We start from the raw sequence: 12,271 nt of genomic DNA on the forward strand, positions 1-12,271 counted from the left end.
AGAAATATAGACTCACAAATTTCTAGAATCCTGGAGCGGGAAGGGGGCCTCGAAGGCCATCCAGTCCAACCCGCTGCTCAAGACAGGAATCCAAATCAGAGCAGATCAGACAGAGACGTCCAGTTTTCTCCAGTGTTGGAACGCTCGCCGCCTGTGGAGGTCACGAGTTCCGTTGTTGTACCACTCTAACAGTTAGGAAGTTTTTCCCGATGTTCAGCCGACATCCGGCTTCCCGTCTCTTGAGCCCCTTATTAGCTATTTGTGTTCCTGACCAGGATGCCGGGGGTGCAGTCTGCCTGCATGCACCCCACTTCCTGCCTCTGTGCCTCCTTTGGGGGGGCCTCGCTGCTCGTGCATTTAAGAGAAAACTGGACCGCCGTCCGATCTGCTTCCATTGGGATTGGACTTGATGGCTTTCGAGGTCCCCTTCCAACTCCACGGCTCTACAATTCGATAAACATCTGGATTTGCGAGCTGAGTTTATCCCGTCCTCTGGAGACCTGCGCTTTGGAACTTGGAAGTCAGAGGATCTTTCTCCGCCTCCTCCAAACACCCGCCCATTCTTGTTACTTCACTGGTGTGACTTCTGTCTGCGTGCAATTCCTCCTGAGCCGGCAAGCCCCTTTGATGAGTGCCATAAAAGTCTCCTTAGCAAGGGCTGCTGGAATTTTTTTATCTGGTGGCAGAAAACCCGCTGAAAGCCGTTGTCTTTTAATCTTTAAGCCAAACGGTGATGCCAGACTTTCTCCTGGGGGTGGTGGGTGGGGGGGCTGTGTAGGGAAGGCCAGCGCTGTAGGCACATTTTATTATTATTATTATTACTAACTTGCCGGCGGGCTGTAAACTTTGAGCCTCTGAATCTGGGGGAGGCAAAGCAATCATTAAGCTCCGGAGAGAGGAGGCGAGGTGGACGGTCCATAAAACAGCACCTGGAAGAGCAGAGCGACTTCATAATCTTGGAGCAGGTGATAGCTGTTATCAGGAGGGCCCAGACTTTGAGGGAGGGACAGGTGCTCAACCGTGGGATTACCTGGCCATGTCGTTACTAGTTGCCCAAGGAGCAGACGGAGAACCTCAGCTCCTGGTCTCTGTTTAATTTCTGCACACACAGGGGAGTCTAATTAAAGGACCATGACCTTGGTTCTCCCTTGCATGCTTTAATCTGGAACCTTTATACAGTGGTGCCTCGCTAGACGATGATAATCCATTCCACTGAAATCGCTGTTTAGCGAAATCATCGTCTAGTGAAAAGCATTTCCCCACTGGAATGCATTGAAACCTGTTTAATGCATTCCAATGGGGAAGAATCGTCATTGTCTAGCGAAGACTGGCCATAGGAAAGCCGTTTTGCGAACCGCCGATCAGCTGTTTAAATAGCTGTCTTGCGAAGCTTAGGTCCTGAAAACACCCGTTTTGCAAGCATGGAGGGAGCTGTCAAAATCGTCATCTAGCGAATATTGGTTTGCGAAGCAGGGACCAAACATTGTTCAGCGAAATTCCCCCATAGGAATCACTGTTTTGCGAATCGCTATAGCGATCGCAAAAAGTCAATGTCTAGCGAAAAAGCTGTCATGCGGGGTAACTGTCTAGCGAGGCACCACTGTAATTCCAAAAGATAACAATGGCCATCACCAGGTTTGGGAGCCCCATCCTTTCTGACCTGCTTATTTCCTCCTCCACTGGGGCTTTGTAGATGCTCGATGTCGAATATTCCTAGCCGGGAATACATTTCCGACAAGACTTCTATTTGCTTTTTGGATTTCTATGCTGTTTCCCAGCAGCACTTCTTAAGAATTGGATTTTAATGTCGAAATGGGCTTCACGAGCGGCACTCCGAAACTCCTCTGGCCCCTTGGACGAAATTCGGTTTTTCCAAAACGCTGCAAAAATTTCTCCTCCCTGGCTCGATTTCCCACTTAAATCCAAATTTTATCTGCCTCCAGGATGGAGTTTTCCATGCCATGGACATTGGGGGGTACCCTTTCGTAACTTGGGACTGTGGAGAGGGTGGGGTGGGTGGGTCTCCTTGTGAGGAAAGAGGGGAGGAGGAGGGGCAGTGGTGTGCGTGTGGATGGCATCTGTCCTGAGGTGGCAGATGGCAGCTGGCCGCTCTGAAAGAAAGCGACAAACCTTCTGAATTAATCCCGGGGTGAAAGGTCAACAAAACATCTGCCTTGGGATGGGGTTTAGAGGCAGCATTTCTATAGAGGGAAAACCTGTTGCTGTTAAAATGGCAGGAAAGCCATAAAACAATGGAAATGTTGAAGTAGGGGAAGAAAAGCCGGTTTTTTTTGGGGGGGGTGCCCTTGTGAAAGAGACCCTGAGCCGTCTTTGACTTGGGATTGTCCTCCAAAGGCTCTTGTTTCCTTAAAGGGGAATCCCTTCCGGCTTTTCCGAGGCGTGACCCTCCCAAAGTCCGCAGGGCTTCTGAGCCTCCCCCCAAAAGTTGGGTTGGAACCTTTGTCTAAGCGTTCTGTGAATTTCTTGGAAATTATGAAAAGGGGACCCCACCAGCCTGAGGTGCCCCCCGGCTGGATTCCTGGAAGGCGCTGTACGTCTGATGGGGACACAAGGCAGGGCCTTCTCTGTGGCTGCTCCTTTAGACCCTGGAACTCCCTGCCACTGGAGGCCCGCCTGGCCCCATCTTTGCTCTCCTTCCGCAAGCAGGCAAAGACCTTTCTTTTCAGGCAAGCTTTCCCTTAATTGACTGGCTGCCTGATGGATTTTTTAAAAAATGGATTGTTGTGTCTCACTGCTTTGCGTGTGTTTCTAGTATTATTTTTTGTTTACCATTTTTAGTGTGGCATTTGTTTGATCCCTTTTAAAAAATTTGTAGATTTAGTGTTCTTAAGCCTTCGACTTTGTCTTTTAATGGTGTAAACCGCCTTGGGCCCTTTTAAAGTTATGAACGGAGAGGACCTATCTTGCGTTGCCTGTCCTGCGGTTATGATGATATCACTGCCGGCCGTTACGTGATTTTTGTGCCAGCAAAACAAACAAAAAAAAAAAACCCCAAAACCGCAAAGTTTTCTTTTTTTCCCCCCTTCCACACAGAGGCTTAAATGCATTACCGTTGAGATACATCTGTCGCCTTTCAAAAACAGCGGGTTAGGATCAAGATCTTGGTGGGCAATATCAGTCCAAAACAAAAGCAAAACAGAGGAGAGGGAAAACGTTGTTAAAGACCAACTGCTCTTATTTTCCCGCGAGCTTTTGTGGGCACGGTTCACGTCTTCAGGCGATCCGTAGCTACAGGTGGATGGAGGCTCCTCTCCGACATCCTGCCTCGCAGCTTAGGTTCACGCGGCGTGACCGTGTGTTCTCCCTCGCCACGCGTGGCCACAGTTTCCTGCTGATTTTATTTGGCTTTGTTTTTATGCCTGCCCCCCCCCAAAAAAGAAAAAGCCGTTTCATGTGGAAAAACGGAAGTGTTGTATGCTTTTTGCAGATCACAGATACACACGGAGTTGCTTTAGGTTTGATGATTTCAACCTGATGATAGAATGAGGGGGGGGGGGCACTGGACTGAGTCTTTATCATGCTTAGAGTATTATTCTTGATGTCCTCACCTCTTAAACATCTGGCTCCTGGGGGCAACCCATCCACACATCTGGGTGCAGTTGCCTTGAGTGCAAGAGTAACTTGAGGTCCATGTTCTAGAAAAAAGGCGCGAGGCCGGGCTGTGGGAAGATTCGCTTCTTTGGCTCATTGGATTCGTCTGAGCAGAGCAGAAGCAAAAAAAGAGAAACAGCCGCCAGCTGGTTGTTTGAAAGACAGTCCGCTTTCTAGCATCAGTTAAAGAGAGAAAGGGTGTGTGTGTGTGTGCATCTGTGCATGAGGGCGTGTCCATGTGTCCTGGTTTGTTTGCTAGCGCGGGGTCTCCAACCCTTTTCGGAGCACCTGGTGGGGTTTTTAAGATGCTCAAGACGCGGCTGGAGGGGTGAGCCGTCCCCTGGCCGGCTGCGCGTCCCGGCTGGTCTGAACCCGAGGGACGGTGAGGCCACAGCTGGAACCGAATCTGTGGTCGGACCCCTTGGGTCTTTTTCCCTGGAGGACTAGAAGGGAACTGGCCACAGAATGCGCACAAACACTCCGCCTTTGCGAGCGAGAACACAAACACCCACCCTGGTTCCTCTCCTGCCAGCAACAGGCTTGCTTCTGAGGCTGAATTCCCCCAGCCAAGCGTTTCGTGGGGAGGGGGGCCTCCGGGCTCTCCCCACCCCCCTCTTGGCCCCCCCTCCTCGGGCTCTTGGGCAGCTGCTGCCCCCTCATTAACATGCACACCTGCTCTCCCCAACCTTTTGTCTGCCCAGCAGATGCCCTGGTTTCGTTGCGTTGCCCGGTGGTGGGTTTTTTTTTGTTGTTTATTTGTTTCCAATTCCCCCCCCTTCCTCTTTTCACTGGGTCCGGATCGTGCCATCTCATTAACGCTGAAGGTCCTCAGACGGCAGCCGATTCTCACGCGCCCTCCGACAAATGCCATCAGAACGCGGATGCTGGCGGAGAAAAGAAAATGGGGGGGAGGAGAAGAAGCCGGGGAGGAGGGGAGAGGCCTGCTTTCTCTCCTGATGGTCCTTCTTCTAAGGAGGATAGTTGGAAGTTTGCATCTCTTTGGGGCGGCCAACTTTACAGGGTGTGTGTCTGTGTGTGTGTGTGTGTGTCTGTGTGTGTGTGTGGTGCAGCAAAATAGAGAGTTGCAGGATACATACCAAACAAGATTGTCATGGGTGCAAAGCCCCTTAGGGAATCTTCCACCGCTGACCTGTCAATTGGGGAATCTTCAATTTAAGTTAGCATGCCTCCTCAATTTAGGAAATTTTTGACAAGACCCGTGTAGAGGCTATGAGACAGGATGATTGAGCAGAACCCCCTGCTGCCAAGGCAGTCTACCTCAGTCATTTGTAGGGCAGTGGTCCTCTTAAGCCGGTGACCTTCTGATGCATCGTACGGCCACTTCCATGTCAACAGTGGCTGTTGGCCATCCCGCTTCTGGCTTGGCGATTTGCTTGTTCTTCGTAACGCCCGAAGCAACCGGAAGCTGGGGTTCGTTTGTCTGCCTTTCTTTCTTTTTTTTCTGGGTCGCTTCGCCCTTCCCCAAAGGGGGCCTTTCACAGGGAAATCCACGTGAAATTATAAATGATAGCAATGAAATTCAACAGCGATCTCGGACGTGGTGGTTTGGAAAAGCCACTCGAGTACAGACGTCCTTCCTGGGGTTTCTGCTTCACTTTTCCGCTCCTTGCGTGAGCCAGGGGTCGGTCTTTAACGTTCGGTCCCTCCGTCGTCGCTTGGAGATCACGCACCGGCCTACTCTGCAGGGCGGTTGTAGGTAACACTGAAAAACTTTCCAGTTCGTCAGTAACCGCAGATGGAGCCTCAGTGGCTGGACTGTGGAGAGAGAGAGAGAGAGACGCTGCCGGCCTCATCCTGACAGGGCCGTTCTGTATTTTTTCTCCTCAGATGCCCGGGCTCTTTCATCGGCCAACGGTGCCAGCTGCCCAATCCGTGCCTCAGTTCCCCCTGCAAGAACGCGGGCACCTGCCACCCCTTTGTCCACGGCAACACCGCCGACTACACCTGCGCCTGCCGCCTGGGCTACACCGACAAGCTGTGCCTTACTCCTCAGGAGAACGCGTGCCTTAGCAACCCCTGCCGCAACGGGGGGACCTGTGACCTCCTCACGCTGACCGAGTACAAGTGCTCTTGCTCCCCGGGCTGGTCAGGTAAGGTAGACACACACACACACACGCACAAGTTTTGAACCTTGGGTCCAAGCTATCTGCAAAAAATAAAATTAAAATTTCTCACATTTCCGTTTGTGAGCCTGTTCAGATGTTAAGTTCATAAGGAGAGGCCTTTCTTTCAGTCCCACCACCTTCAGAAGTGACACGTAAGAGAGGGCCTTCTTGGTGGCTGTTCCCAGACTCTGGAACTCCCTGCCACTAGAGGCCGGGCTGGGTCCCTTCTTGGCTGTCCTTCCACAAGCAGACCAAGACCTTTCTCTCCAGGCAAGCTTTCCCTCAATGACGGGCTGCCTGAGTGGGATGTTTTTTTAAAGGAATTGTGTCTGACTCCTTTGAAAGTGTTTCTAGTATTGCTTTTGTTTACCGTTTCTCAGCGGCGTTGTTCTGTCCCCTTTTAACGTTTGTATACTTCCCGTTCTTAGCTTTAAATATTGTCGTTTCATGTTACAAACCAACGTGGTCGAGTCATTGTTTTCGCTTTACATGTTGCTTTTTTTTGTGGCTGCAATAATGGGTCCTTTTTCAGGAATAAGGTGGGGTAAAAAAATATATTTTAAATAAAATAAATCAAGAAACCTGGCAGACCAGACACGCTTTCTGTGCGGAGAAGACCGGAGACTCTGAACGGTGCCAAGTGCCCGCTTTATGGGCAGGGCAACCCCATTGAAAGAGACTCCGTTGCACCAGCAGAATCCTGCCCGGTGTTCTCGACTGGGACCATCGCTGTCCTGCTGAACGTTGTGACTTTAAAAAAACAACAACACACACACACAACTGGGAGCGGAGTCCTCCGTGCATTCAAATGGTCTGGATCCGCCTCTGGCCTTTCAGCCGGGTCACCCGGGGGGGGGCATCTCATGGGACGGGGACTTTTCTTCCATTAATAGGGGGCATCCTCTGTGTTTGATCCCCAGGCAAGACGTGCCAACAGGCCAACCCCTGTGCCTCCAACCCCTGTGCCAACGGCGGCCAGTGCGTGCCTTTCGAGTCGAGCTACGTGTGCAAGTGCACGGCGGGCTTCCACGGCGCCACCTGCAAAGAGGACATCAACGAGTGCAGCCGCAACCCCCTCACCTGCAAGAACGGCGGGACCTGCGTCAACGAGATCGGCTCCTACCAGTGCCACTGCCGGCCAGCCTACACCGGCCAGAACTGCGAGCACCTCTACGTCCCCTGCAACCCTTCCCGTTGCCAAAACGGAGGCACCTGCCGCCAGACCGGAGACACCACGTACGAATGCGCCTGCCTTCCAGGTACGGATGGGGGGTTTTTTTGGAGGGGGGCTGGTTGGAAAAACACACGACCGAGTTCAAAGCAAGTGTGGCTTAACTCGGACTTGACGGCGAGTGCTATGACTCGACACCCCATCCTGCGCCTCCCCCCCCCACCTGGCCACTTCTTGTGCCGCGTGATGGCCAGGGCCGCTCCGTCTTGCCTTGTGGGTTTCCTGGACACTGAGTGACCTTATCCTGCCCGGGGCCTTCTAGGGTGGAAAAGTCCCTTCTCAAGATAAGAGCGTGGGAGGGCTTGGTGTGCTGGGCTCTTCAGAATAAAGTCCTCTGTTTTTTTTAAAATTTTCCATCTCTTAACTGCCAGCAAATCTTATCTGAGGCTTCTACCGTTGTGGGGCAGCCTCTTCTAGCTAGCTCAGGCTGGCTAGAAGGATGATACTGTTTGTCAAACGATGGCTTGGCTTGGCATAGAAAAAAAGGAGGAAACAAAAAGCAGCAACTGATCTTCACTTATCCATCCATCCATCCATCCATCCATCCATCCATCCATCCATCCATCCATCCATCCATCCATCCATTGACTAACCCATCCATCCATCCATCCATCCATCCATCCATCCATCCATCCATCCATCCATCCATCCATCCATCCATCCATCCATCCATCCATCCATCCATCCATCCATCCATCCATCCATCCATCCATCCATCCATCCATCCATGGTTTGGAGGGGTTAATCGTGTGGCTAAAGCAGGTCTGTTCTCTCCCTCCCTCTCCCTTTCTCTCGCTCTCCGACTGTCAAGGTTTTGCTGGTCAGAACTGCGAGGAAAACATTGACGATTGCCCAGGGAACGGTTGTAAGAACGGAGGCACTTGTGTCGATGGGGTGAACACCTACAACTGCCAGTGCCTACCTGAATGGACAGGTAAGCGGGGGGGGGGCTTTGGAGAGAGGACCCTGAAACTGGGAAGGCGCCTTCCAGCACCCCACCCCCAAAAAAAACGCTGCCCTTCTCACTTTAAACAGAGCACCTTAATGAGAGGAGTTTTTACATACGTGGAATTTCACAAATTATGACTTCCTGGATTCTACCTCATCCTTTCTGTTGGCCAACCTCTGAAGCCCCAAACCATAATATTATCTCTGGATCTGAATGTTCGGGGCTTGAGATGTTAAAAAGCTCATATCGGTAAGCTTAAATCCAAATGCTTATCCCATCAGAGTAGACCCACTGAATCCCTGGGGCTTACGTAAGGGTTGCCATTGAGTCAATGAGTCCGGTCTCATTGGGATTAGCATTTGGATTTGATCTTCGGTTCTGTCTGGTTCCTCTGCGGTATAGCTTTATGCCATGCAATGTTGGGGGACGGGCTCTAGCAGAGCGGACGTGAAGGTGGCCGGCCATAGTGCATGGACCAACGGCCAGGTTACTGTTTATTTCTCCCATCCTCCCCCAGGCCAGTACTGCACGGAGGACGTGGACGAGTGCCAGCTGATCCCCAACGCCTGCCAGAACGGCGGCACGTGCCACAACACCCACGGGGGCTACAACTGCGTCTGCGTCAACGGCTGGACGGGCGAGGACTGCAGCGAGAACATCGACGACTGCGCTAGCGCCGCCTGCTTTATGGGCGCCACCTGCCACGACCGGGTGGCCTCGTTCTACTGCGAGTGCCCGCACGGGCGGACCGGTGAGAGCCGAGGGGTGGACGGGGCACGGTGGGGGGGAAGAAGCCACGGAGGGACAGCAGGGAACGCAAGGGTCCCGGCTTCTCGGCACGGGGTAGCCTGGAGGCTGGAAGGATCCCCCGGAGTGAACATCAGCCAAGTCTCGCTCTGCGTGGCCATGGATCGGGAAGCGTGCCTTCAGCAGAGAGGTCGTGCTTTCCTTCCGAGCAAGAGGAGTGTGTTGGGCCGGGCAGGTCCCCTCTCTTGTGGGTGGCTGGAGCCAGGGCATCCGGCTTTGGGCGTTTTGGGGAGAGCCTCCTCCAGAGGAGCCATGCACGCCCCTTTCGAGCCCTCCGCTCGTTCTCCCCCGCAGGACTGCTGTGCCACCTCAGCGATGCCTGCATCAGCAACCCCTGCAACGAGGGCTCCAATTGCGACACCAACCCGGTCACTGGAAAGGCCATCTGCACCTGCCCGTCCGGCTACATGGGGCCCGACTGCACCCAAGACGTGGACGAGTGCTCCCTGGGTAAGCCCTCGGTCTCGATCCTCTGTGGGGGGTGGCCTTCAGGCGGGATCTCGGAGAGGGAGCGAGAGGGAACCAGCGGGAAGGGCTTCCGGCCAGTTGACTCCTGGACCGAGAGGGATGGGCGGAAAAGCAGGATAAGGGACAGGAAGGGAGCCGTAGCCCTTAGCGAGTCAGTCAGGACAAGGACCGGCCCCTCCACTGACATCTTAGGTCAAAAAAGAAGGGGAACCACCATCCCCCGGATGTAGAATGGATGGGCGTTCTTTATTTCAGTGGAAAATGCCCAACGCGTTTCAGCCTGTCCTATCTCTTCAAGGACATGTTTATTCAACGCTAATTAACTCCCTCTCTGTTTCTTTGGTCTGCCACCAGCACCATTAAGTCGATTCCAGTGGATGGATGGATTTGAATTGATTTAATGGATCTGGTGACAGACCGAATAGACACAGGAAGAGCTAATTAGTGTTTAATACTTTCCCCCAGTCCTGGCTTCTCTGAGGACACTGGGTGTCTCCCATCACTGCTTTTCCATTTAACAGAGAGAGAGAGAGAGATATTTTAGTGGCCATGAACCGTAGCTTCCAGCAGACATGATCGCACTGACATTTTCCCTCCACCTCCAATTTCTTAGGCGCCAATCCTTGTGAGCACGCTGGGAAGTGCATCAACACGGAGGGATCCTTCCAGTGCCAGTGCCAACAGGGCTACTCGGGACCGCGCTGTGAGATCGACGTCAACGAGTGCTCTTCTAACCCTTGCCAAAATGATGCCACCTGCCTGGACCAGATTGGTGTCTTCCATTGCATTTGCATGCCAGGTAAGGCCCCGCTTCGGTACAGATCGGTTTACCCTGCCTCTCCACCGGAAAACATACACAAAAGATACACAAAAACAAATCCATCTCTCCAAACTTAGATGCTTAAAGGCGGCCCATTTGTTGATTTATTTGATTCCTTAATTTCTCCCCATTTGAGAGAATTATTTCCCGGGTAATTTGTCGACGGAAACCAAGGAGTTGCGAAAACAGAAGCGGAAAACAATGCAAAGCCAGCCTATGGATATATATTTAGACTCCCAGGGAAGATCTTTCCTTACCACCTAGAAGGGCAAGTCAGCGCTTGGCTGCCTTTTTTTGGGGAGAGTCTTATTTAAAGCCGAAGGTTGCCAAGACCGGTGGAGCTGCTTAACGCATGATCCAGGGACAGACCAAGGCTGTCCTGGGCTCACGCGCGTTTTCCTAGCACGCAGGGAGGAAATCACCTTGTTTCCACCTCTCCTCCTCCTCCCGCAGGGTACGAAGGGGTCTACTGCGAAATCAACACGGACGAATGTGCCAGCAGCCCCTGCCTCCACAACGGGAAATGCGTGGACAAGATCAACGAGTTTTCCTGCGAGTGTCCCGTCGGTAAGAGCATCGATCCGTCTTTGCCTTCGGCTCCGTCTTTGTAGTGGGAAAAGGGATGAAGTTAATCCTCCGCCCGCAGGCAAGGCTTGGCTGATGGATTTAAGCCCACTCCAAGGGGGCGCCTGGGGGGAGAACGTGCCTTCTCCACTTCGATATGTTTCTGCAAATTCAGGAGAGAGAGAGAGAGAAATTGAGAGGGAATATTTGGGGTGTGCAAGTTAACACTGAACGGTTTGGGGGAATCCTTTTGATCTCCCTCGGAAAAGCTGCCAGGCACAGGGGCTACACAAGTCCTCTGTGTTCACAGTGGGTACACCTCTGGGCACCACAGGGAGGGCTAGGCATTGCCATGGGGTCCACCATGCTCAGTGGGACTGCAGCTGGTTTGGTTCCACAGCCAGACCCTTCTAGGACTCTCTTATCCGCGGGCTCCGTATCCGCTGATTCGACTATCTATGGTGCCTTCCAGCTCGGCGGCGTGTGAGATAATCGTACCTCTGCAGGTCAGCGGCTTCTTTGGGCATGCCGACGGAAGTGGGGTGGGGGGCCGCTGCCTCGCTGAGGGTGTGTGCCGACCCTTTGCAGTCGGGAAATGGGATGGGCATTACTTTCCGTCTTTTTCAAAACTTTTCCCAACTTGTGTTCAACTTGGGACAGGACGCACCCGCCCCTCCTTGTCTTAGAAGCCTTCGGCGTAAAGGGAGGCCCTTCAAGATAAATTCTGCTTCCCTTCTGTCTGGACGCAGGGGTTTGGGGAGGGGAGAGGGAGCGAGAGGCAGACCGAGGGCCCATTTAAATAACTCCAGCCAAGCAGCTTTGCACTTGAAAAGGGGGCCCCCTCCCCAAGTTCGGGAAGTCGCAGGATGGAGGGGCCGAGGCGGATTTCCAAAAGCCGTCAAAGCCCATGGGATATGCCAGGAGACCAGGAGAAGGCTGGCTAAGCCGCCAAACAAAGTTTTGTGTTTTTTTTTGAAGTTGGAGAGGCCAGGGCTCCTCGGGAGATGTAAATAAGATGTTCTCAGAGCCCGGGCGCCTTGGCTCATTCAGAATCCCAGGCAGCGGTTGCCATGGCGACGGAGGCCTGGTAAAACTCCACCACCGGAGTCCGGACGGAAAACCAGTTGGACAGAATCCAGAAACGGCACAAATATGGGAGATTTTTGCCCATGCCTTCGTAGGAAGTCGCTCTGTGGAGTTTCGTTTAGCAACTCGGCAATGCCGGCAACGAGGGTCCAAACCTCAACAGCCCTTAAGTGTGCATAAGATCTGCATCGGCATGCTCTTTCCTTCAACTTTTTTTGGTGTCTCCTGATGGGAAAGGGTTGCGCGAGGGAGCCGGGAAAGAATCGCTTAAGGGGTTCTCTGTCCACTGCAGGCTGAAAGACTCCCCAAGTTTTGTTTTGCAAAAATTAGCAAAGGGCTACGTGGGTCTCCAAAGCCACACCGACGCAGGAGGAGGCGATACCTTTATTAGATCACTTTTTTAAAAAAAAAATCAAGCAAACCACAGACAACTAGCTTTCGATGACGGTTCGTCCGCTTCAAGCTGTGGGCCAAGTTTTTGTGCAGTTCCGAAAATTACACGCTTGTTTTTGAGTTTTACTGAGGGCCAGATAAAACCGCAGCCTGCAAAACAGAGCCGGACGACACTTGCGGGTCTTCGAGGAAGTGTGTGTGTGTGTGTGTGCGTT

At 52.7% G+C, this 12,271-nt stretch overlaps 1 protein-coding gene across 1 annotated transcript in view; it reads left to right on the forward strand.

Moving 5' to 3' along the window:
* The window catches only part of NOTCH1 (notch receptor 1), a 51,401-nt gene that overhangs the window by 16,080 nt on the left and 23,050 nt on the right, over window positions 1–12,271 (forward strand). Inside the window, exons 3-9 of the mRNA XM_072984727.2 lie at window positions 5,461–5,723; window positions 6,659–6,997; window positions 7,781–7,903; window positions 8,436–8,669; window positions 9,020–9,175; window positions 9,807–9,992; window positions 10,467–10,580. Coding sequence (XP_072840828.2) covers window positions 5,461–5,723; window positions 6,659–6,997; window positions 7,781–7,903; window positions 8,436–8,669; window positions 9,020–9,175; window positions 9,807–9,992; window positions 10,467–10,580 — 1,415 coding nt within the window. The remainder of the gene's footprint in view (window positions 1–5,460; window positions 5,724–6,658; window positions 6,998–7,780; window positions 7,904–8,435; window positions 8,670–9,019; window positions 9,176–9,806; window positions 9,993–10,466; window positions 10,581–12,271) is intronic.

This window comes from Pogona vitticeps, chromosome ZW-PAR (genome assembly GCF_051106095.1).
Source record: "Pogona vitticeps strain Pit_001003342236 chromosome ZW-PAR, PviZW2.1, whole genome shotgun sequence".
NCBI lineage: Eukaryota > Metazoa > Chordata > Lepidosauria > Squamata > Agamidae > Pogona > Pogona vitticeps.